This window comes from Phycodurus eques, chromosome 14 (assembly GCF_024500275.1).
Source record: "Phycodurus eques isolate BA_2022a chromosome 14, UOR_Pequ_1.1, whole genome shotgun sequence".
Taxonomy (NCBI): Eukaryota; Metazoa; Chordata; class Actinopteri; order Syngnathiformes; family Syngnathidae; genus Phycodurus; species Phycodurus eques.
This window is the reverse complement of record NC_084538.1, coordinates 12,020,479-12,047,308: the sequence shown is the minus strand read 5'-3', so window position 1 is coordinate 12,047,308 and position 26,830 is coordinate 12,020,479. Positions and strand designations below refer to the sequence as shown.

At 41.9% G+C, this 26,830-nt stretch overlaps 1 protein-coding gene across 3 annotated transcripts in view; it reads left to right on the top strand.

Moving 5' to 3' along the window:
* The window catches only part of LOC133412929 (G patch domain-containing protein 2-like), a 36,572-nt gene that overhangs the window by 1,361 nt on the left and 8,381 nt on the right, over positions 1–26,830 (top strand). For all 3 annotated transcript variants that reach the window (XM_061696704.1, XM_061696702.1, XM_061696703.1), the window contains exons 3-7: positions 3,465–3,535; positions 9,410–9,491; positions 17,789–17,987; positions 19,400–20,499; positions 25,191–25,252. In XM_061696704.1, coding sequence (XP_061552688.1) covers positions 19,859–20,499; positions 25,191–25,252 — 703 coding nt within the window. In that variant the 5' untranslated portion in view covers positions 3,465–3,535; positions 9,410–9,491; positions 17,789–17,987; positions 19,400–19,858. The remainder of the gene's footprint in view (positions 1–3,464; positions 3,536–9,409; positions 9,492–17,788; positions 17,988–19,399; positions 20,500–25,190; positions 25,253–26,830) is intronic.

The window sequence follows — 26,830 nt, the reverse complement described above, 5'->3', positions numbered from 1 at the left end:
CACAACCCAACAATGAGGCCAAATTTGAGCCTTTCCCAGCCTTGCGTTTCAAGTCAGCACAGGCCTGTTTTTTGAATGTCGCTAAAAGATTATCCTGACAATTATCATTATGTGGTGTGGGCTTCCTCTCCGATCTGTTCAGAAAACGGCCGGGCCGACAATCGGAAATGTTAAACCTGTTCAATATTTACAATTGCAGAGTTTGCACCAGCTATCTAGTTATCAGATAAAGTAACAGTCAGCCTATCTTATTCTGTTTCTTCTTTTTTTTTTGTATTTTCCTGTCTGGCACCGTGCTACCTCTCACAGGTCAGTTTGGTACTACAGCAGACATTTGGTTCGGTGGTGGAGATTGTCAGCGGCGATATCGTCGTGTGTTGTGTGCTGTGTTGGTAATCATGAATACATCGCGCAATATAGGAGCAGTGAGAACACACGAGATGATTGTTTTTCCACGTCAGGTGTGGGGTCGCTCAATTTCAAAAATCATTTAAGATGTTTAAGATCAGTATTTGCATACTTTGGGTGAGAAGCAGTCTTGAGACAACCCATGCACTTGCTTGTTTGTCTCTTCCCAGGGCGATTGCGAAGAGTGCCTTTGAGCACGCATTATGCATAATATAATCAGCTATGTGAACGACTACACAATCTATAATCAATCAAATTCCAGCTTTTTTTTTCAGCACACACTATTTGTATAACTTAATATCCGTCCTTATCTCATTTGAATACCCTAATTCATGCATTAAAATGGGGTATAAATAAATGCCATATCAAAATGCAGTTCATGAGTGACATTGAATTTGGATGTAGGAGAGTCACTCAGCTCACTCGGGCCTTGCCGAACCCCAACAATGACTCTGACTCATCTACAAACTCACAATAAATATCTGGCCATCATTTATTTTAATTCTCTCCTTTCTTGCTCAGATGGAATACATTCTTAACCTTGTAGGACAAGGACACCCACATGCTGCCTGCCTGCCTGCCTTGCCTTAGCCGCTAAATTATTCTTCATTCTTCTGGGGGAATAAAAAAAGGAGAAGGAATAATAATAATAACAAAAAAAAAAACTGGAGTCCAACGTTGCTCAGACTGTCAACTCCAATGAATAGCACGCCTGAAAACATTGTCACTGAACCCCTGGACAAGGAAAAAAATGAGGAGAGGGCAGGGAAAGACAGAAGAGTGAGGAGGGGTGCGAGAGGAGGGCGAGGGGGGGAAGTCAGCCGCCTCCAGAGTGATTTATTTGCCAAATCAGGACACAATGAGTCGATTATGAGTCCTCTAATAAGAGAGAGTGTTTGGGGACCCACTAATTGGGCATGATTGAGTTGCAGTCTGGGAGCCGGCGAAAAGGGAACCTCGTTGGCGGCTGTCATGCAATCATCAGCTAATCAGAGCTTTAAAATTAAAACTGCGTGTTTAGGGTTGAGGACGGGATAATGGCGGAGACCTGCATGAGCTGTGCGGCTGCCTGAGGAGGCCCGCCATTCTGTGCCTCTTGTCTGTGTGTGTGCGTGTGTGTTGGCCCTCTCATCCCGTCTGTGGTCTGCTCTGGTCTTGATGAGGCCAGTGAAGTAGCTGTAATCATCCCAGCCCTTGTGCTCTACGCGTGTGCATAGGTGTGTGCGTGTGTGTGTCTGTCCCCAGCTCTGAGGGGTTTGACATGTATAATTTGTGTGCACATGTACATCATGTAATTTAGCAAATCTAATAAAATGATTTTAATTAAGTCAGCACAACAATATGCAAATCAATATTTGCTGCGGTTTTTTTCGTGTCCAAATCATTGAAAAGCATGATTTGGCACTGGCAGCAAATAATATAATGGATTGGATTGTTCTCGGGTTATGCGACTCAGTGTGAAAAACACAATTCAAATTTAAAGTTTGTATTGGGATTACATTACCTCCCAGCAATGATTATTTGCATCATCCTTTTTTATCGGTGGTGTCACTGAGCTAAATGTTTTAGGTGCACTAAAATCTCCTATAGGTTGCATTAAACAAGTCCATACGAACAGCATTAGGCTTTTGCAAAGATGATCCAGTACTGTTTAAAATTTAAAGTTTAGAATGGCTCCATAAGAGCTCATACTTAATTGAGAGGGGGGAAAAATGACTTGCTGTTGTGTGTTCTGTATCACAAAACTTGTGTCGAGATGGGCTTTTTACTCGAAGTGGTTATGTTCGCTGAATGCCGCTAGGGGGCAGTATTTATCTGCAATCTATCGCGAGAATAACTGGACGGCTAATTATAGTCCTGTGGCCGTGGTAAACTACGTAATATTTTCTAATGCTCTTCAAATTAGAGGCATTTTGTCCACATTTTAAACATTTAACATTTAAAAAAATTGTTTGTTTACATACAAAACCTTTTGTTAATACTACCGGTGGTAGTTTCAAACGGCGTCGTTTGTTGCGACAATTTACGCCATCAAAGGCTAACTTATTACGTACCTGCATTTGTATTTCGTTTCTGGACGTTATCAAGATCACATTTCGTTCGGAGCTTCATTTTTCTAACTTTCAATGAAGCTCTGAACTTATATATAGAATTGATATTTCATTTAATTTAATTTATATTCTTTTTACATGGTGTTAAACAAAACCACTGCGTCTAAACAAATCCATTCAAATTAATACTTTACCTAGCCAGAATAAATACATTCATACTCTGATTCATGGTTTGTTGTATTTATACAGTTTTTTTCTTTTAATTTATTTTTTTGATACTGCAAACTATAGTAAACGTGCAAAATATAAAATTAATAGAAAATGGATGTTCAATAATTTGCTCTGTCATTAAATGTGAAAACTCATATGTAAGCCAATTCTTTTTAAGAAAGTTAATTGTTTGTAGTTTTATGAGAATCAGTATTTTATATTGCCTTCTTTCACAAAATGTAAACATCTCCTTTGCCAAATTGTAATTGTCACATTCTAATGCAAAAACCTTTAGATGCCTCAGTCAAATTGCATTGATCTTGAGATCAGGTGTAGAAGTTTCTCAATGACATTTGATATTTGAAAATAACATTGATTCTGTTTCCTGTCTGTGTCCACAAATGAGTCGCCAAACAAGCCAATGTACACAGTAGGCTACTTCCCTCCAATCCCCTAAAGGCCTTGTCTAATTGTGAATGCGGTGTACATCTTAAGACGAGCTCACTATAAAAATCGGGAGTGGGTTTAGGCATAAATGGGATTAATTCCCAAAGAATGTCCTTTGCTCTTCCTCCCATAATTTCATTTGCAGGGTCCACAGGATGAATAGCCAAACAGGCAGCCATGTGGAACCTGAGGACAGGCCTTGCGGGGCCTGTGCTGCTGCACCGCAGCCTTCAGGTTACGTTACCTTGATAATGTCACAGCTGCAGAAGCACACCGCCCACCGTACAGGACACAGGAAATCCAATTATCCATCTCCTAATGTGGGAATTTTATGCTCTCATTCCTTAGACTGTGGTTACCGATGTGCCCCGGGGGCCAGCGTACCTGAGTCAAGATTCTTGGGATTGCTGTTTTTCCAGGTGAGTAATTTATTTATTTAAAACAAATATTATTTGGAAATCAATGTTAAAAGAAGGTTATGCTGTAGAAATGATGTCGTTTTTTTGTGGATTAAAATGTAACAACTTGAGTAACATAATTAAGATGAGAGGCAGCTTTTAATTTGTGAGGAATTTAATGCCAGACTGGCTGGACACAATCTGGCATATGAACAGAGGCAAGTCTGACCTGTCCTGTCATCAGCTGAACCTTTGGGTTGGTTGCACCCAGGCCCCCTCCACATAGTCAGAACCCCCAAGTATTTTTTATTTAATTAAAAGGAAGGGGCTTCATTAATTTCAGAACCACGGCGAGGAGTTGACAGTACACACGTTGAACATAAGCAGATCCATAGAAGGGACTAAGGTTCTGTCCATTGTTAAGACCAAGGCAAAACAATGTAACACAATTAGAATCATCATGAAAACAAAAAAGGAACGGGGGCATGGCCATCAAAATATTAAGCTGAATCAGAAAGTTCCATCGATATTGATGAATTTAGGAAAGTGGATAACAAGTAGCAAAGTATTTTTCACACTCTGTTAAAATATGTATGCCTAACTCCACTTTTAGACCCCCTCCCCCCATGAGACCCATTAATAAGCGGTAAAGACAGATGAGCCTCTCTCATGCCAAGCAGGTTGCCTCAATTGGATTAGTGAAGCTGACATAGCGATGGATAGCTGTCTATGAGCCAAGTGGCCGTTAACTGGACCAGTATGCCGATAGGACTTTACACAAAACAGCCTCGGGATCCCCTACCAGCAGTCGGCGGTTGTTTCGAGGGCATTAACGGTGCACTGACATGCTAATGAGCAATAAACATTTATCAGCAGCAGGCTATGTGATTTAATAGCTGACATCTTTAATACCAAGTGGCACCTGAGCTCTTTCCCCCAATTGCTTTTATTGTTGAATCTACTAATATCGCTCCCTCGGACGAGCCAGGTGTCAATTGCTGTCACGATGCATTTTATGAATGGGAAGAAGCAGCACACTGCTGGCGCACGTCCGAGCCAATTGTTGTGACACAGAGGCTGATGTCATTGTTCTGTGCAGGCAGTAATGGCCACTGTGGATGTCAGCAATGGAACCCACTACAAATGGGCACCAGTGTGACTAACTGGTGAAATGTTATCAATCACCAACTATCCCGAGGGGCTGGCGGGAGGGAACCACTGGCGTTTGTGTAGCGACTCCCGCTCACGTTGATCCATATAAAAAGCATTGTGATGTATTAGAGCAGATGAGCAAGGGGCCTGGCTCTGACGCATGACTGACAGCTCATTTGACAACCCCACGAAAGGGTGCAGGCAACTTCCAATCTAATCTAATGCTGCAGAGCAGGAAAGGAGTTTTTCTGTGAGATTCTGTTCTCATGTTAGAGCTCCTCCAGGAAAACACGGCATGAATGGGCAGAATATGAAGTGGATGCGGAACCCCCACCCCCTGTTGAGAAGATGCCAGCGGAGCCAGACTCTGTCATGGGGACCTCCTGACCTATGAGGCGCCCCTCAATCCACTTAGTTGTAGTGAATCAGGTTTCAAGAGAGATGGGAAAAAGACATCACCCCCCTCCTCAAAGTCATATCGGTGGGTAAAGAAAAACATTTTGGTGTCATGCATTATCAATCAGCTGTCTCGCGGGGCTTTCCGAACAGGTGATCTTTGTCATTCAATCGCAAGGTCCTTCCGGAACAACATATCCTAGATGACAATATCAAGAGCAATGTACCCCACCCCGCCACCCCCCTGCATTTAGTAGGAAATACAGTACAAAGAAAAGTTAAACACAGCATTAAGATGTCCAAACCTTGAAAATTAAAACATTGCCATTTTCCAATTTATTATGTATTTTATGTAGAACAACATTTCAATGAAGACTAAAACCACCTGCAGAAAAGAAATAAATTGAAAGATGAGTGTTTTCTACAATATACAATATAAGATAGTGACGACTATTTGACAATCAGTGCAAGTGTCAGTGTACGTCCCTTTGATTGTATAACAGTAAGGTCACCTTATGTTGTGGAATTAAAAATGTGTTCATGTAAAAAAAAAAAAAAAAAAAAAACGGCAGCAAGCTGGTTAGCACATGTGCCTCAGTTGAGACTTCCTAAATTCGAATCTCTGCTGAGGCCCTCCTGTTTGGCGTTCTCCCATGCTTTTGTGAGTTTTCTTCAAGGTACTCCATCTTTTTCCCATGTGCCCAAAATGGTGCGAATGGTTGTCTATATGTGGCCCGCAGTTGACTGCTGACCAGTCCAGGGTGTAGCCCCCAGTGTGTAGACTCCAAATCACCTGCAACCCTGAGGAAAAGCGCTATAGAAAATGGATGGATGGATAAGGAAAAAACAAATACGATAAGGCGCCCGAAGTAAAGTTGAAGTGATTGAGTTACATAATCTGCATGTGATATGATGAATTTTAAAAGGCATTTTCTGCAAATAATCTCCCAAAACACAGATTTACTAATAATTCCAATGCACCTAAATTATAAGAAATTCACGTCACAACTTTATCATTCCTTTTTCAAGCAGATCATTTGGACTTTGAAAATTCTTATCCTTACTTTAGCTTTTTATTCACATTTCTACAATAGGTTTTCGTCAAATGTAATCTAAATACTGATCCCAATTGGAGTTAAATATAGCAAAATGACAAAAGGTCATGGAATCTTTCTTAATTATACAGCACAACTGTAGAATGATGTCACCAGAAACCTCCTTAAGCCCGGGAGACTCAAAGCGCCCAGTGAGTGATCCCACAATGATCAATCATAGATAGCTAATTAGCCATTTTACAGACACTCAGTCCTTTTTACTCTGCCCCATCTATTTTCTCAAAATGATGACCCTTTGTCTTTTTTTTCTTCATTTGAAAGTTATCACAACTTCTGCTGCTCACAGAAATACAAAATGAGTTTCTCTAAAATAGTGGTTAAACCTTTTACATGAAGTACCGCCTAAAAAAATACTTAGCTCTTCAAGTACCACAATAATGACAAACATTAAAATACCATAGCGTAGTAGGCTCAAGTGTTCATAAATATGAGACAGAGGTTTTATGCCTAAAAAGCATTTTTGTGATTATTATTATTTTAAGCCACTATAATGTTAGCTATGCATAGTTTGATCATTAACACTGCATTTAAATATAGGAAAAGAAAAAACGAATAAATGATTTAATTACAATTTATTGCACATAAAAGTTAAATAAAAGCTGTATCTAAAAACAAACAGTTCTTAAAGGTAGAATGCAAATGGTTTGTACTAAAAAGTTAACTGAATTGTACTTAGTGATTCTTTCACATATCACCAAAGGGAGCCCGCGTCCTACTCGAGGTACTAGTACCACACTTTAAGAAAGACTGCTCTAAAAGTGGTGTGAAGTCAAAACCAGCCGCCTTTCTTTTTTCTTTTTTTGCATAGTCTTATCGCAGAATACACTAAATCAACAGTGTCTGGCTGTCTGACTTTACAAAATTGAACATGAATGCAACACAAGTAGCTGTTTAATCTCACCTTTGCCAAACTTGACAAACACTTGCTTCCGCTCCGTCCTCGCTTTAGTTTTTGCGATGTTCACATTTTCCCCTGTTAACACTGTGAAACCCCCCTCGGAGCGCTACTAGTATTGTCTAGGTGATCATTAAAATTTATGGCTAGCTGACTTCATCCAGCTTGCGAGGCGGCACTGGCATAAGTCATAATTATGTGATGACGCTGTAAGACGGAGTGTCCACACTTGGGCCCCTCGTCCAGGCCAGTTAAATGATATAATTAGCCCAGTAAGAGGCGAACGTTCCAGATTGGATAAGTTATTAAATGTTTGGATGAACCTTAGCTCCATTTCCCTATCTATTGCTGTCTTCCTCGCTCGCCCCCCACCCCCTGCTTCTTCCTCCATTAGGCCATTAGCAGTTATATGATACTATATGCTGATGGGGCAGTGGACAGAGAAAGTGGGTAAATTAAGCCTGACCACTGCATGTGTTATGGACTGCTCTTATTAGGAGCCATTGAAGGACACTGCAAGACTTGGAGAATATCACCGAGGTACACGCACAGGCCCGTTTGTAAAGATATTTCCGACACAGTGCTTTATAATGATTAAATTCTTTGAGAGCCACAGTTCCCTCTCTCTATGCCATGAAACTATGGAAAGTAATTGCACAGAGCCTCAAGCAGGTCAAACCAGCAAACATGTCAAACGTAACCCATCAGATTGCTCAATCTGTCCCCTGTTAAGCTATAATGGAAGGGCGTGCAGTGAGGCTGACAGCGTGCCCGCCGCCGGGCCCTTGAGCCGCCGTGTGTGCGTCGCGCTCCGCCAGAGGGTCTCGCCAAGCGTGACTGTGTGTTATTCACACTGACGAGTTCCACTGTTCACTGTCACCTCTCATTGCGAGGGGAAATCAGCCTGTGGAGAGAAAGCGGTGTGGCCAGGAGATGGTGGCGGGCAGCGGGGGAGGCCCCGTCGCAAGGACCAGACGGAGCCCAGTTGTCACCTGGACCAGCCTGCGTATGGCCAGCACGTAGGAGCCGATATTGAGAAACCTCAAGCTTAGTTAGCGCTACTCAACATTTTTTTGCGTCGAGTTTCACATAAGGTAATATCTTTGCAGACCAGCATCAAAACTAATCAAAACAAATGATTCAATTGAAAATACGTCAAAACGTCGCAGATCTAACAGCCAATAGAAAATACGTTTACGGGTTTTAAGCATAAGCGAGAACCAGCCAGCCATCGGTCGCTGCAGCCCCGTCAAGCCATACCAATCCAGCAGTATGTATTTATTTTGTACAATAATACTATACTGTATTTATAATTTCATGCATATAGTACATGTGGCTAGATAGAAAAGCACGGTGAGTCTCTGTTGCCTAAATGAACAGGTGCGATCAGTGAATGGGGCGATCGATTATTGCCAACAGCCTCTCCAAATATCCACACTCTCTCCTTTATTATTATGATTATTACTATTATTTCATATTTGTGGCATTCTGCGAAAAAACAATTATACAGTGCCGTATACTGTATGCGAAAACCCGATAGAGTTGCAGTTTTTCCATTGCAGCGCATTGGTAGATGTGCAATGCTTAATGGCTTGGTGTGCTCAGTGAATCGCCAACTGTAATTTTTTTCACAGTACTCTACATCCGTTACGTTCGGCCGTGTCACTTCGTGTGTGGTGGGCCCTGCTGTATGTCAGGTGTATTTTGTAATTTGGTTTTGGTTGCAGTCTTGCAGAAAGTCTCACTTCACATAAGTTAGGACGATGAAAAAGGAAGCATGGTATTCAGTTATTTTTTGTGTGCGGCAGTTTTGAAAGCTTCATTGCCTCATTAGCGAGCCCGTTGCCACCTATAACACAAAGACGGCTTCCTTCATTCACGACAAAACCAATTTTTTTTTAGTAAATGCAACTTTCTTTTTCTCGGAAGTTGTGGGCTCTTCTTCTTCTGTCTCATCATTTAGCCTTTTCCCCTTTCGCCAAAGAAGTTTGCTTTTAAAGCGAATTTTTGATAGCTTCTTAGCTTACTTTTTTAAATATATCCACATGGCAGAGATGAGCGGTTTGATGTATACAGAGGCAGTTTGTACCCGATTTTCAAAATTCTTACAGAATTTGAGAAACTTTTATTGTGTGTGCCCCAGTACTGAATGGCCCATAGACCGGTATCGCAGCCCGGTGGTAAGCGACCACTATGCTAAATAGTCTGTTCGTGAGGGCGGGGGAGTGGTTGTGGTTGCCGTGTTTTGATTTGTGTGAAGTCTCCAGCAGTAGGACTCAGCAGTGTCCAGGCAGGCCTGCAGAGTGTGACACTTCCTGTCCCTGTCCCGTCCTGCAGAGAACCTCGTCACAGCAAGGACCTGGATCTGAGACGTTGATCATCACCGCAGCCAAGCACCCTCAGCAGGCAGCGAGGCATGGTAGGGGAGAGGGGGGTTACCGGTTAACTGTGTCACAACACTGCGCCCACTCTTCCTCGCCCCACCACCTCCTCTGCCTTTGGCCTTTCTCCAGAGAGGCTCCTCTCTCTCGCTCTCTCTCTCTCTCTCTCTCTCTCACACACACACACACACACACACACACACACACACACACACACACACACACACACACACACACACATGACTCCCTGGTGTTTTTTTTGTTCCTGTGAGCAGACAAATGGAGTCGGGATTCTTACAAGAGAAATTGCCTCAGCTCGTCTGATCTCACTGCCCTGAGGAGCGACCCTGCCTCAAGGGCCGGTGATTGGAAAATTACAGTGCAGTACATATTGTCAGCTTGGACAGACTCAACCGTCGGTTGAATGGGCAATTGTACATTTTTAGAACAACAGCCATCAATATCAGAGAGATTGTTTGGGTTAGTCATATTGGATTGAAGCATGTTTTGATACAAATGAAAGTAGATTTAACATTTTGACAGAGGTGGCCAAAGTATTCACACCCCGCATTTTAGTAGAAGTGCAATGACTTTTGTAAAAAAGTATAATTAGAATTACTGATTCAACTATTGTACTTAAGTAAAAGTAAAAAGGTACAGGCTGAACTATACTTAAGTGCAAAAGTGAAAAGTCGAAAATCATTTTTATTGTCAATTTTATATTAAACCCATTTGATAACTTGGCACAGTGAAAAACAGTTACATGTTGTTGTTTAGGAGCTACCGTTGATTCAACTTTTGCGCTAAACAGAACAACACGGTCCAATAGCTTTACTAATCTTGTGAACTGAGTGACCAAATATGCTAAATTGGGGTTAAGGGTAAAGTGAAAAACTGAGCCAACAAACAAAAAACACCTTTTTTTTCCCCAGATTATATGTGTTTTTGGCTGGCGCAAGAGAACGCATTTGCCACAAATCATTCTTAGAGTCAACAACATCAAGCAATTCTTGTATGAGACCATGGATGGCGAATGTCCTGCTTCGCTAAATCAGTTTGTGTCGTCGTTAATGCTCCCTGGTTCGTGGTCCTCCATGTTGCTGCTGTCCACATTTATTTTCCACCCCCAAATTCTCAGTCAATCAATATTTCAATCGTGGTTGAGTTGACCTCTTTTTATGTCTTTTTAAAAAAAAAAGTTTTTTTTTTTTTAAACATCATATCATCTGTGTACGTTGAAAAAGCAACAAGCCTATTTCGACAAAGTAAAGAGTATGACGCGCAGATAACGGTTTTCAAATGTTGGGAGTAAAAGTAAACATTCATCAGAAAAAGAAATACACTTGCAAAGTACAGCTGCCTGAAACATATACTCAAGTACAGTAGCAAAGTCTTTGTAGTTAAGTACTTCCCACCACTGCAATTTGCACACGAACAAACTGGTGGTTCTGTTTGGAGGCCGCTTTCAGTGATTTGGTCTTTTGCGGGAGAATACCTGTTGCCGCTGCGGAGTGAGGCCGCCTGCTTCTGCCGCACAAGTGGCTTTGTGATAAGTGATTAGAATTGAAGGAGGGGAAAAAACAAACGCCTTGTCAGCACACACTCTTCAGATTTGAGGTCAGTCTCGCCCCCTGATTGCGTGTTTTTGTGAGGGGGATGGAGGCGGACGCGAGAGAGAGTTTACTGTCGCCTCATCGAAGCCTCCATCATCACCTGCTGAGGCTTGAGTCCCCTCTGTCTGTTTCATCATTCTCCACATCCACCCCTCTGTCATCCCCCTCTTTTTTCCTCTTCACACCCCCACCCGCTCAGCCCGCTGACTGCTCCTTTGCTCACCCCCCATGTCCGCAAATCACTTCTTCCTATGTCAGCAGGTAAATTGTTTTGTCCTCCCGCTCCCTGCCTTCATTACCTTGTGTAAATTAAGCGATATGTCGTCCACCGGTGCGCGCCAGAGCACTCGCTGCGCCAACGCCAAAATCATGAGATTTGGCATAATAAATGAAGACAAACTGGCAGTCGCAGTGCTCCTCTCCATGCAGCTTCGCCTTCATTATTCGCTTAACTTGCCGGAGAAAATGACTTAACCCTGACCTGTGTATTATGTCCCATATTCACTCCAGATAAAAGCCTTTTTACAGCGCACAACAATTTATATTCCAGCAAAGAGGCTGCTTTTCTCTGTCAGTTTTCCAATCTCACCTCCTCAACACACGTCATTAAACTTGTCTTGCCTTCCTGTATTTGTCCATCATTCCTTCTTTTTACATAAAATCTGGCAGCATTATTCTGGGATTTGATGGCTCCCGCTCATTTTTTCCCCTTGGAACGTTTGATTGGAAGAAATATAGCCGGGCCTGGGCTATCTCCTCTCCTCTGTGGAATCATGCACTTGATGAAATAGTGTTCACCCAGCAAGAATAATAAAAACAGACTTGTGCATTACAGGGGGCTCTCAATCTGCCAGCTGGGCTGAGCTGAGTGAAAAAACCCACCCTGCCTCATGACAGATTTTTATAGTTATCCCTGCAGATAACTGGAAATGGGTGACCAGGCTGGGAAAGGCCTCGCTGCCGGCCTGGATAATTCGGCTGAGGTGTGCTACTGTTACCACCTGAGACCTCCGGTCCTTTCCCATCTCTGCTATGAGCGCAATGGGAAATTGGAGCAACATCTTCACACCCATTTGATACAATTGAAACAGTTGTAATTTGTGCTGTGTTTGTAGAAAGAAAAGTTAAAGTTGTGCACGGCACTGTGGGGTGCAGCGCCATTGAGAATGAACTGTACAAGATGGGTCATTGCGACAGTTCCCAGGGTAAAAGGTGCTCACTCTCCGGAGGTGTCAGCAATATCAAGCTCACTTGAATGCGAGAGGTCACAGTCACTTTACATTAACATCTTCCTTTCAGTCAGCACAGTCCACAGTCAAGCACGTTGTTGTGGTTTTCCAGTTTCCACTGGAAATCTGAACTCAATCATACATAATCTTGCATTTGTAGTAAAACAACAATGTTTAATGTAACACTCTTGGTTTGAAATTAGGGCTGCAACTAACAATTAATTTAATAATCGATTGATCTGTCGATTATTTTTTCGATGGATCGATGAATTGGATTAAAAACACTTTTGAAAATGTCCATCCCTTTATTCAAAAACAGGACATTATTTCAAATTGACAGTGCAGGAAATGCACAACCATAAATTCATTGGGATTCAGTTAGTGTTTTGGTCTGTAACATTTAAGAAAATAAGCAATTGTTTTGCTAAAGTAAAATAAAATGTTTGCAAATATCTGGTTGTACACAAAGATACTCAGTCTGCTTTATTATTACAATCAATAAAATTATTAAAATGTACTGTTGAGAGGCTGCAATTCTGAAAATTAAGACAATATTAAGTTAAACAAGGTCTCGTAACGATTAATCAATTATCAAAAATTATTATTGATTAATCTTATATGCGATTAGTTGTCAATTAATCGATTAATTATTGCAAATCTATTTGAAACCGCAAAATATTTTCAAGAAAGTGGCATACGCTGCTTGCTGACACATTCAACTGTTCTCACTTTTGTGAACATCTGTTCAAATATTTACACATTACACAACTTGTCAGTAGTCACTTTCAAAACAGAATGAATCAGTCGTCAAGAAATCAGTCAGGATAAAATTCTCAGATCTTAAATTGCCCTATTCACACTCCATTGTAGATCATTCAAGAAGATTTTGCCTACGAGGATGATAATCAGCCACAAATGGTGCTCATTTTGTGCTAACAGGCCCGAAAAATCAAGCAAAATGAACAGGCTAATCAATTTACCTCGAGTGCCTTCAACATTAAGCCCGGGCAGCTACAGTAATCTGCCTCCTCCTCCTCCTCCTCCTCCTCCTCCTCCTCCTCCTCCTCCCTCTTCATTTAGTTTGTACTTCTATCCCTTTTAAAGAATTAAAAACAACAAATAGGCTGGACATTTTGTCAACTTTAAAAATGTAACCATTGACACCTTCTCCACATCTTCAAAGCTTTTTTTTTTCTAAAGTAAAAACAATGTTACAAATGTTCGCACCACATGAATGTGAGATGATGAAAATGAAAAAAAAAAATTACTTTACAAAGGCGAAGTAATCATAAACAACTGAGATATGGTTGCACAAGTGTGCAACACTCCTAAAACTGTGAATGTGGCTGTGTTTAAACTCCTGTTAAATTTAAAATGCTTTGATTAATCCCAAATAAAGTTCAGAGGTTCAAGTAGGCTTTTCCTGACATTTCTTCTGCTTTCTTGCAAAAATCTGAAGGTTTTGTGCCAACAGTGACTGCTATTTCGAAGTGTTCCTAATTCCCTCCATGTTGTCTAAGGCGCCAGTTCCAGCTGAAGAAAAAGACCCCCCAAGCATGATGCTGCCACCACCATGCTTCACTGGTTAGTTAACCTGCATTTGAAAATTTGACAAAAACAATCCCAAACACGTGTGGGAAAATGTGTTATGGGCCAATGTTGAACATTTTAGCCATACTTCCAAAAGGTTATGTTTACTGCAAACTCAACAATGTTTGTCACCAAAAGAACAGAATACCTACAGTGGAGCATAGCGGTGGCAGCATCATGCTTTGGGGCAGATTTTCTTCAGCTTGAACTGGGGCCTTGGTCAAGATGGAGGGAATTATGAACTTTTCCAAATACCAGTGTTAGCACAAAACCCTCAGGTGCCTGCTAGAAAAACAAAACAAATATCAGGAAAGCCTACTAGACCATCAGAATTTATTTGTGGTTAATAAGAGGCACTTTCAATCGGCAAGTATGTGCTGACTCACATTTTTGAGTTTGAATGGGATTGGTTAATTGTAAACAGCCACGTCTCCAGGTACAAGAGGGAGTGCACACTTGTGTAAAAACATGACAGTTGTTTATTTTTACTTCTCCTTGGAAATGACTTGTCATTTATTTTTAACACAAAAACCTGGCATTTGAACATGGGTGTGTAGACCTTTTATAGCCACTGCATGCGTATGTTTACCCTTGCATCCACCATCCTTGCTGCTGCTATTAGAATTAGAATTTAATCATTAACTACTAACTCATTTAAAATACATATGTACATCTTGGCGTTGGGCTCGCAAAGCTGCTAATTTAATGCAACGTTTAGGGACATCAACATTTGCATCAGTATTTGATGCTTTTGTTCATGTTAACATTTATCAGTCTTTAACTACTCAAATAATCACATCAGAGTTGAGATCTGAGTCAACCACATCATTAGCATGCAAAGGGCCCCAAGAGAGAAAGTTCAAGAAATGCAGCTTGCACACAAGTTGAACAGCACTTCTACTTTAAAAAGACAGGAAAAGAATGACATAAACAAAGAAAAAACCCAAGAATCCCACTCATTTTTTTCCCTGTATGAAAGTTTCCCAAGGTCGTTTGCGGAGTCGTGTTAGCACAACAGCAGAATACAAATTTGTTTCCTTGTTCTACAAGTCACGGAGCTTTGAGTCTTTAAGCGATCATTATTACCATACAAATAGACAGATCTATTTAACAAACCCCTTTTTATCGCATAACACTTATTCTTTAGTGTTGCTCCCTGAAAGGCACTGAAATGCCTCCTCCTCTTTTTGGGAAGGGAAAAAGTGTGGCGGTTGATAAAGGCTCAGAGCAATAGAAGAAGCAAGGCTGACATCTTCTTAAGAGATGATAGCAGAGCCAAATCAAATAGGATGGAGCAGTCACTCTTCTCACAGATAGGTAGCTCATTTCTGCTGGCTGAGAGTTTGCATCCCAAGTGGGGCTCTGCCCAGGAAAGATAGCTCACTTCGACCACATTTATTATTTCATTGCCTGCCTCCTCTTTTCACATCTCAAACTAGATGCTTTCGAGGTTTTAATGAGTTGCCAAATTTGCTCAAGTGTTGATGTGGATCTCGGAACTCTGATTTCGAGACAAAACGTTTAATCACAGGGGTTTTTCTTCCATTTGTTGGTGAAGAGGAAAAAAATAAATTATTTCTATGAGACAATGGTGATTGCAAATGAATGGCAGCGTTTTAAAACAAAGGCTCCGTGGTAGCAAAGATAAGTGACAGTCTTATCCAACCCCCCCCCTACAACCCCCTCTGAGGTAACGCATGTGAGGTGGCTTCATAAGCTGTTTGAAAGCAGACTCCCGCAGCAATACTTTTTTTTTTTTTTTTAATTGCCTCATTGTAGACTTTAATGTTAATGGTGATGATAGCTGTTATTCATTTTGCAAATACAACATTCTAAAGTATCCTCATTCACTCTGTTAACAAACTTGCTAACTCGCCAAAGTTTCCCAGACATGATCAGTCGAGCCGGGACCCCTCAGTACCGTCAACTCTGCACCTGAGGTGCACTTTGCAACGTCCCTCACACTCTGTGCAAGCAAGCCCCTTAGAAATGCATTAATAAAAAAGTAACTTCTCTTGCAGAGGGCTCATTGAAAAGAGGAATTACACGAAAGATAAAGCACTTTATCACCAGTGAAAAACGAGACAATGGACATTGAGGAATTGGGAAGATGGCAGAAACAATGAATATTAAGTGACCGAGAATCTAAAGCTGCTGACTAAATTGAAACTGTATATCCTGAGGGGGAAAGCTTTCCAAATTACTAATTACTGCCTCTGAAAGGACTTTGCTTCTGATATGTTTGCTTGTGAAAGGCGCTCGCTTAATGAAGCAGTGGCTCAAGTTTTTTTATTTTAATACTTCCACTCCTGGCTCTCTCCGGACTGCCTCCCGGGCCGGAACAATGGAGGGCCCTGGAGCCCGGCTTCCCCACAGGGCCGAGGAGAGGAGGCCCGCGGCTCAGCACTGAGGGAGTAGCTCAGCCCGCTGAAATATGGCGGCGACAGATAAGGTGGCAGCAGCACATAGAGGCTCTCTCCCAGGGGCCCAAGGGGAAATTTGCAGTTATTAAGAGGAAGATGAAACAGATTAAATGGCTTTTGTACTCATTTTCACACACTTTTCTTTTTAGATTATTTGCCTGCTCGTCGACTCAGAGATGGGAAGAGTGCTAAATTACTTTTTGTTTTTTTTTTTGCTTCATTCAGCAACACACTGGCTTTAAGAGGCAGTGAGCCATTGCTGAACAATGTCATACATGAGTCCCGCTATTGTTTTAAAAAGTGCTGGGGAAAGAGAATTATCCTAATCTCATAATCAACAGCTAATGACACATTTTACATGGTTTGAGACTGTGTTTTACATGTATCTGGAATACTGGCCTTCCTGGTGGTGCATGAACAACTAAAGAGCATGCCAATATCCAGCATTAATCGTGCCCCCACTAAGGTTTGATTTAACCACGTTAGTCTAAGGCTCGTTTCATGAAACGCTCATGAAGCTTATGGTCAGTTGCAGAGAGCTTCACGAGACCTTTCCATCTCAGAACATGTCATATTGGTAAAGTCGCTTCATCAAGCAGCCTTGAACACACACAAAAATAAAATAAAAAATAAAATCCCAACAATGGATACAGGCTACAGTAGCATTAAAATGCATCCTAAGGTGTGTGACACAGCTTTATTCTATGGGGGTTCGGTGCTCTGTTGAATTCAATGATACATTTTATGATCTTTAGAAGTTTTAGATGTATTTTTCCTCTTTTAAAAGGTGATTATGGCTAAATGAGTAGGCTTGGGGCATCTGCACAGGTGACACGCATTATCCAGAAGAGTTGAAGTAATTATTTTTTTTCTTTTCCAAAACCCAAAACTAACCAAATGAACGCAAGCTGTGACTGTGGCTGTTCGCATACAGTCGTCATTTGAATCAATAGGCATAACTTTGTTTGTCCCAAGGAAAGCGATGTATAGTACTTGTAAAATAATGTTTTTATTTTGCTTTTCGATAATTGTAATAGTAAATTAGGAGCCAAAAATCTTTCCATGAACAGTGTTGCTCTATAATATTGTCCTCTGTCTCGATGGGTAGATCACGAGGTGTTTCACTTTTCTCCATGATCTGTATGCATTATCTTATATAGCATATACCATTTACATACACGACTACACTACTATATATCCAATGTGGCACTGGTGGCATGGGCTGTTGCATGCTTTTAGCTCCATACAAAGGGAATGACAAATACAAAGCTAAATTTACTATTTGCATGAGGGAAATGTTTTTCTTCTTTTTACATCCATAATCTTGCACAATCGTAGATTAGGACACTGGTGCATCTTCCTTTATAAGGCTATTCTGTGTGACCTGCTCCGTTATTTATATTCTCTCTTGATTCCAAAAGCCACCACTAGAACCAATCTGTGATCTGATGGACAAATCTGTTTGTCATTCTGTGGACAGAATGATGGTGCTTTGGTGCTGCTACAAAAAAAAGGACAAACTCCGACTGCAACGGACAATCAAAACTGCTGAAAAGATTGTCGGTACCCTCTACCCACACTTGAGGGCTTGGACGCTGCCAGAACTAAGACAAGAGCATGCAAAATCCTCTTGGACCCTTCACATCCTGGTCACCGGCTCTTCCAGCTCCTTCCCTCAGGTAGATGCTACTGAACAATGCTAACTAAAACAAGCAGACATTCCAACAGCTTCGTCCCTCTTGCCATTAACTTCTTAAACAGTTAATTTACAATTCCATTGCAACATTCTGCCAATTTTGTCTTGAGTTTGTTGTCACATCTCTGTCGAGCCAATTATGCATTTCTCGTTTACATAATTTGCATATCAGAATCAGAATCATCTTTATTTGCCAAGTATGTCCAAAACACACAAGGAATTTGTCTCCGGTAGTTGGAGCCGCTCTAGTACAACAAACAGTCAATTTACAGAACACTTTGGGGACATAAAGACATTGACAAAAAACAATTGTGCAAATTGTGCAAAAATTTTCAAATTGTGCAAAAATGTTGTTGACCAATACTGGCCACTCATGTGCCTGAGTAGCATCTGCAACATTCACACAATTGACATTGTCCCAGATTCAAGCACGACTAGTCACTTTAAACGGCATTAAATTCTTGAAGTCTCTGCGCCCTTTGCACAATGGTCATTGCACCAGACTATTGTTCTATTAGTCATTCAAACTGCTCTAATTGCTAGAGGACTCTGCATCTTTTTGCACAATTGTCAAGGAAAAAATAAATAAAAAGTGTACCAGCATTACCACATTACTGGTAAACCTTTATTGCTCAGTGACTGTGTTTTTTATGTCTTTATTTCTCAAAAGTATTCTCTGTCAATTGACTGTTGTTCTACTAGCACGGCTCCAACTACCGGAAACGAATTCCTTGTGTATTTTTTGGTATACTTGGCAAATAATAGAATAATAACAGTGTAACAACAGTTTATGACAACTGTAATGCTACGTAAGGATTTTTGTCTATATTATGTGGACTGGGAGGGACTCGACGAGTCGCAAGTAGGACAGGGGTAGTCAGTCAGGTAGTGGTACCGGTGGGTGGTGGTGGTGGTGGGAGTGGCTATGCAGTAATCACTGCCAATCTGTTCAGAATTTGAGTGCAAATGAGAGGAGAATCCAGAAAGTTGACATAATCATAAGTGCTGTGGCTAGCAAGCAAATACCTTTGTTGTTTTGTTTTTGTTTTTACTCATTTTAGCTAGCTTACGGGCTTACTTTTTTACTATAGTTTTTAAAATAAGACCAAAGATGAGCTGTCGCCCCAGTCTGTGACCAAGAACGCTCTGGAGCAGGTTTTCATCCAAGATGTCTCTGGCATTCACGCCAAAGAATTCAATCTTTGTCTGATCAGATAAGAAAATTCTATTGGTGTAAAATTCTCATGGTATGAGAGTCCTTCAGGTGCTTTGGGCTTACTCCAGTCAGGCTGCACTTTTTACTAAGCAGTGGCTTCGGCCTGGCCACTCTACCATACAGGTGTTGTTGGTGTATTGCTGGAGAGGTTGTTATTTTTCTGGTCTTGTCTTCCACAGTGGGATGCTGTAGCTTTGACACAGTCAACATCAGATTCTTGCTCTCCTCCCTGACGAAGGCCCTTCTCCCCCGATCGCTCAGTTTAGATGGACGCCCAGCTCTAAAAAGAGTCCTGGTGGTTCCAAACGTCTTCCATTTATGGATGATAGAGGATACTGTGGTCATTGTCTGATGCTTCAAAGCATTACACATTTTTTACATGTAATTTCTTGGGTTTCTTTTGGATCAATTTTCAAAAACCTCAAAAAAAAATTTTTCCCCATTGTCATTATTATTATCGGTTTTAAGGCCAAATAATTTGGATCCATTTTGGAATGAGCCTGTAAAATTACAAAACGTGGAACAACTAAAGCACTGTGATGTGAATACGTTCTGGATGCGCTGTGATTGAAAAGTCAGCTGGGCGAGGGTCTTTCTGAATGTAGCATGATCCATATGGCCCATCTCCTGTGTGATGGATGATCATGATGGATGAGCTGGCTCAGGACCTGGCGTCTGCCTTGGAGCAAACCTCAGAGCAGTTCAAAGAGCTGTGGGAGAAAATGCTTTTGAGTCCACTTAACCGGAGTCGGCAGGTTGGCCAACGCGGAGGCCGCAAGCGCCGCAGTCAGTCTTCGGTCCATCCACCCAAGGAAAGACCCTGCCGGGTGGAAGTGTCAGAGTCCGGCTTAGAAAAAGCTCCTCAAAAGTGCTGGCGAAACACTCCGTCAGCCTTGATAGCGTCGGTGGTCGACTGCAGTGACTCTAATGACACGGCCGCCTCCGACCGCTCCCTCATCAGACGCCCAAACATGAGCAGACTGCTCTCCTGGCCTGAGTTGGACTCTTCAACTGAGAATAATCTAAGACAGCCCCTCAGGAGGAGGAGGAAGGCCAAACGCGTGACCTCACACATCCTATTCAGATTGCAACAGAAGTTAAAGGTTTCCGGCGCGGAATGGGAACTGAGGCTCAGGCTGTCCAGGGTGCAGCATCCGTCGACACTGAAGAAGAGGTTGAACGGGCGGACTGATGGAGGGAGGCTGCAGTGGTGGAAAAGAAAGATCCCAGTGGAATCCATGGAACGCGGAGATACTACAGATGAAATCATGTCAGAGAGGTACAGTAATATCAAACTCATATTTACATTGAAAATAGACTGCAATAGAATCTTTGCCTTTGTTCTTCTGTTAGACAACGCCTTCTCCTTATGACATAGTAGTTATGCCAAAGCAGCAGTGAAAACAGTTTGGTTTTGTTTCTGGTCATTTGAAATGACCTGAATCCAAATTTATTTCTAGCGCACGTTTATACACAACAGGGTCGACCAAAGTGCTGTACGATTTATTTAAAATATTAAAACATGACATAAAGCAAATAAAAACTTAAATACAATCGTAATACGTAAATAGAACTCAACTCTATGCATGGTCGGGAAATGCTACTGAGAAGAAGTGGGTTTGGAGAAGTGATTTAAAAATTGCCAATATGGGGGCAAGTGTAATGGGGGGGGGGGGGGGGGGGGTTAATGGGTTGATGTTAAGTTAGTCTATGTAGTCTCTCCTTAACTGACCACATGTCAATATTCACTCTGTGCTTAACGAACCCCCTCCCAAACCCTCCAAAAATGTATCACAATCATGCCACTCCACTTTCAAGTATGGAGTTGACATTAAAAATGAATGATGGAGCCTCTTCATCTTCGTCTCCTATAGCCGAAATGATCACCAGGGAGGGATCTTTGATAGTTGTGCCTCCAGGCATCTGCCAGCTCATTATTTCCTTTCCAGAAATATTGTCACAAATAAATAAGTGACTTGCTATGGTATTGATTTGTTTTGAAATGAAGTCCTTGTGTCCCTGTGTAATTAAAGCAGTGTCCCACCCAGCATGCACTCTGTTGCATGAATTCTGTTTAGTAAAGCCAAATGGCTGCAGAGATTGGCATTATGCGATCACATTAAATCCACATCTTAACAGTTATCTTTGTGACTGTTAGCTAGTATGAAAAGTGATGTAATGCATAATTCAAAGGATCTCACGTACAGACCAAAATATTTAGTTTCAGATTAATGTTCAATGTTCATCTGATAAAATCCCTAAAAAAACGAAGTTGCATTTTCTGTTCCTCTTGATTCTTCATTCCACCACTTTACTGAAAAGAGAGCAAATCCACCCATCCATCCATTTTCTATAGCGCTTGTCCTCATTAGGATCATGGTTGACCTGGAGCTTATCCCAGCTGACTTTGGGCAAGAGGCAGGATACACTCTGGACTGGTCGTTAGCCGTTTGCAAGGCACGTGTAGACAAACAAGTATTCACACTCACATTCACGCCTCTGCGCAATTTAAAGGCTTCAATTAACCTAACGTGCTTTTTTAAAATATGTGTTTTGGATGAAAAGATGAGAACATGCAAACTACACACAGGATTCAAACCCTAAACCTATGAGGCCTAAATAATAATATATTAAATATTTAGAAATGAATTGTTTTTAGCTATCAAGTATATTAGGGAGTCTGTCAATGTCCTGTGCAGAGCTTTAGTTTGATGATGTCATTATCCGATTATTGTCTAACTATACTGAAGTGTTTTTTGGTGAGCAGTAATGGGACAAGGCGCAAGGCTTTACATCTTGTGGTTTAACTCGTGCTGACCTCCCTAGCCCCTAAACGGTACTTGTTTTCTTACTTTATGGAAAAATCAATAGCCGTCTTGACAGAAAACAGCTCCGGAGAAGAAATAAATGGGACCAGCATAGCCCGCTGTCAATCATTTCTCACTTATACAACGCCAAAGCTCTTGATTGCCGCTCAGTAGACTGCCACACTGATGTGAGGGGCGAGCAGCCTTAATGGTTACGTCCAGGCGGAGGTGAACCATTTGGAAGAATGCTACAAGCGATGAGGGGTTGACAGTGGTACAACAGCAGTATTTATAATCCTACAGTGTACGCTCCATCTGATGCCGTTGTGAAAATGTCTTTTGAAGCACTCCGATTCCGTCGGTCTCCGTTCATTCCATTAACCTTTGTTGTGTGCTCTCTTCGAACGTGCTTCTCCTCAAGGTCACCCCTCTGATGCGCATAAAGAGCATGCCTTCAGCCACCCAAGTGCAAGGGAAGCAGATGTTGGCAGCTCCATTTTGGCTCCTTTAGTGGAGCGGGTGCAGCCTGCTGGGCCAGGGGGCCACCTGGCACCCCGGCTGGCCCGCAAGCAGGCCTCACCTGTGGGTTAGACGCCACACATGATGTGACTCCCACCCCGCCACCAGGGGGGAGCACAACAATGCAGCTGTTTGTGGGCCTCCGTCTTGCTGTAATTTATTTTTTGAAAACTCCTCAAGGAGTTTTGAGCAAAGCTGTGCGACGTTTGCCCGAGTTAATTTTCATAAATCTCTGAGCCTAATCCAATTACTGCAGCTCGGGGAGGAAGGAATAACCTTATAATCAGACATCCATGGAAGAGGGCATGGATTTGGGTTGCGATGGCTTGTTTGAAGAGCCCACAAATCCATTGTTATCAGCGTTGTGTTCCCTTCTGTCTGTGCCTCCACTTTATTGCTCTGCAGAATGAGCCCAGCTCAATAAATGGCGGCTAGCCTGTAATCTCTGAGCAAACTGGTCGGCCTCTCCCAGGAGTTGAGGATTATATCCTAATGATTAGTGCTCATCTGGATACTGTGTTTTTGCCTCACTTCTTTGCCTTGTATCGAGACAATGGGGCCATTGGGGGGGGGGGGGGGGGGGTTAAGTTCAGTACCAAAACACTGAGATGCCATTTTCTTCTTTGACCTTGCCTTTGTTGTTTTGTGGTCTTATGGCATTTAATCTTATTAAGACCTATTTTTTTTATGAAACATAATCCGTTACAGAGTAATTTAAAACTGGGTGGCTGTCAGGGCAACATTTTGGATATCCTTTGACTTCTATATTAAACACAGTCGAAGTTATCTTTAAATATTTGACAATTCCACTTTAAAGGTCAAATCGAGAAGAGGGTTTCTTTTGGTCCTTAGAAAAATGGGTGGGTGAATAATTCATTGCATTAATTTAATCAGCATTTAATGGAAACTGTCTCACATGGCCATCCAAATGACATCCTTTGATGTGGATAAATACCTAATGTGTGGCTCTCGTTAATAGTCCATACATATTTCCAAAACTCCACCAATAAGATGCAAGAAAATGGAATGGAGCGCAAACAATTAGCCATCCGTTACTTTATTTATACTGCATGCATTAAAATGCAGCACACCGAGCCGAAGTAGGAAAGGTTTGCTAATGGCATCACTTATTGTGTCCTGTGATGATGCTGTGTGCTGTGCTCCAGCTGCCAGCCAGTTTGATGCTTCCAGAGGTGGGGTACAGCTGAGCTGTGGCCTGGGGAGTAAGTCTGGAAGGGGCCAGACATGGTCCAGATTCCCCGGAGAGGCCCGCACCCGTTCACATCTGCTTCCTGTGGTGAAGATGCAGGACCATCTGGCCAGGAGGATGTGCAGACTGGATGGGCATTTTTCCCAATATGGCAATGCAATGTATCAGCACATATAGAACCCTCAGTCCTCTTGTGTTTTGCAAGGTCAATGATGGTAACCAGCATGTAAAATACAAGCCAGTTAAGAAGAACATCTAATGTAGCATTCAGATTCATGCATGTTGTTGAAGAATAGGGATCTTCAAGGTCAGCGGTTCTAAAACCTTTCACACCAAGTACCACCTAAAAAAATACTGAGCTCTCCAAGTACCACCATAATGACCGACTCAATATCGTAGTAGGCCTAAGTGTTCATTAAAATCGAGGCAAGGGGTTTTATTTGTAAAAAGTATACCTCTTTTATTGTCAGCCGCTGTAACATTATGGACAGTTTAAATATAAAAAGTGCACATATAGAAAAACATAGACAAAACCATTCTAAACACACACATTCACACCAGTGGGCAAATTAGATTATTCGATGAAGCCGGAGCACCTGGAGAAAACCCACGGAGGCACAGAGAGACACGGCACACAGGAAGTCACGAGAGGTAGACGTGCAAACCACTAGTCTACTGCGCCGATTCAAGTTATAGTACTGAATGTAAAGTCAAATATACTGGAGGAGTAGTTGTATTTTTGGTTATAAAAATCATCTTAGGCTCTGGTTACATTAGCTTCATCACTAGCGTTCTCCCACGACCTTGGAGTGTCTGGAGGTCACGGAGCAAGTGGTCCGAGGTGTGAGTTAGGCAGAGACACCGGGGTCGCCCGGAGGTGCGGCGATGAGCGGTCCAGGCAACGCGTAGCAGATGTTGGCCAGTTGCTGTGCGTGGAAGCAGCTACACCATGTGCGGGGCACACCAGAGGGAGGGGCAGAGAATGCGTTTCACTCTCTCCTGTCATCCTCCACAACGGCAGCCCGATTTAGATTGGAGCTGACAGCGGAGGATATTCAATTAGATTGTGCATGTCACTCGGTGACTCGGATCAGAGTCGCTGCTTTTGCTTTTGTGTTTGCCATCCCGGCGAGGGATCACATGGCACGCTCTGTCTTTTTGTGCCACTTCCATTTATGTCGACCTCCAGCTCCAGACGACTACTTTATTGCTATTATTGATTGCTACATGCTAAATATTGGCCTGACAGGGCACATGTCCATTTTTTTGGCGACTATTGTTCACTTTTCAGATGCTATAATATGTTTTGACCTAAGAACCCATTGGATTTAAAAATAGAGATTTAAACAGAATCACTGGCCTGTAATGTCACTGATGAGAAAGAAACTGGTCAGTGTCCGTACTGTTCACGTGTATTTGCTCTTCTCTTTACAGTGAAACAAGCAGTACCTGCAACAGTGACACGGGCCTTTTCACCAATGATGAAGGCAGGCAAGGTAAACAAAAACAACTTGAACATTCTTCCATACATTTCAATCATTCAAATCAGAAAGCGGCCATCAAATTTAAACAAAACCTTGGTCATTTCACGTCCACCCAAAATGGGCTGTTTTGCTCCAACGGGCTGTTTGCCGGGCAGTCAGGCGACTCTAATAAGACGTTGTCATGTCGTGTTAATGAGCGCTGAAGCCTTTGCTAATCTCATTAGCCGTGGTGGGGCCAGTCGGCCTCTGATTTAACAGTTGTCACTACACCTTGACTATGAGAGGCATGCTGCCTGTTCCAGCTCTGCTGACTGACAGGTCTGAGAGGAGCCTCTTGTTGAGGGACTAAACTAGTGCTGTCTCCTTATAGGAGTAATTAACTCACAAATGCACATGGCTTTGTTGTACTTACAAACACATGGGGCTTCAGCAGTTTCATCACAACCTTTTCCCCAGCTCATGCTGGAAAAGACATTTTAGTAATATTTAACTTAGTAATATATGTGTATGATATTTTTGTATCGTGAGTTTGAATCTTTCTCTCAGGTATTCCAACTTCCTCCCACATCCCCAAAACATGTTTTCTTAGTGCTGCTGCAGGAACATGTTTTTTTTTTTTTTTTTAAACATCAAGTGCCAGTTGTAGTCTATAAAAGAGGCATAGAATTTTTATTTTTTATTTCTCTGCTTCCTTCTTTCTTATCCCCTTCAACCATTGCTGCTTGGTCAGTCTTTCAAAGTAAGACCTTGCCGTGATAATTGCTGTGCCCAGCCTCAGCCGTGTCGTATGCATGCCTGCATTTGTATTTATTGTTTCACAGGTGTTGGACTCCACAGTCCTCCTACGACCGCTTTGGTGTTGTTGCTCAAGGGTTGTGGGGGGGTCTGACTCCTGTTTGTTGGCATTTTGACCTGAAATATTGCATTACGTTAATCTTCTACTACGCTAAAAGACCGCCTAAACTAAGCAAGAGAGTGGACAATCAAAATAACAATGCAATGTAAGCATAAATTGCATTTAGCAAAATAATGTTTTAGATAATCTGATGATATTGTGCTGCAGATGAGAAAAAAAGTTTAATTCTTACCATCCTCGCTGACGAAAACTAGATCAACGCAAGTCAGTAGTCACGTTCTTTGCTGTGTTTGGTCACATTTTTATGTCAATTAAAAAAAATCTCCACTGTGATTGGCCAAATGTTTTGGAGGGGAGTCATTTTACAAGCTACTCCACAGTAAATTGTAAAGAGGAAGTGTGCTTGCGGCTGTGGTCAAAATGTTGGAAATGTTGAGGAAATGGTCACTCATACACTATAGTCCACCAAAAATAGGCAAAACGATGCCACTGGACATAACAGACTGTATGTATGTAATTTGTATATGTATATAATTCATATAGACATTACAGATAATGAATGCGGCCCCCCCTAGCGGTTGTGGCCCCAAACAACCGTATAAACTGCTTATTCCATGGCGTTTTGTGATGCAGTGGTTTGTGCATGTGTGCACAGTAATGGAAGGGGAAAAGTAAGAATGTCCACTCAAATATTTCTGAGAACACAATTATAATATGATGGTGTATTAAACATG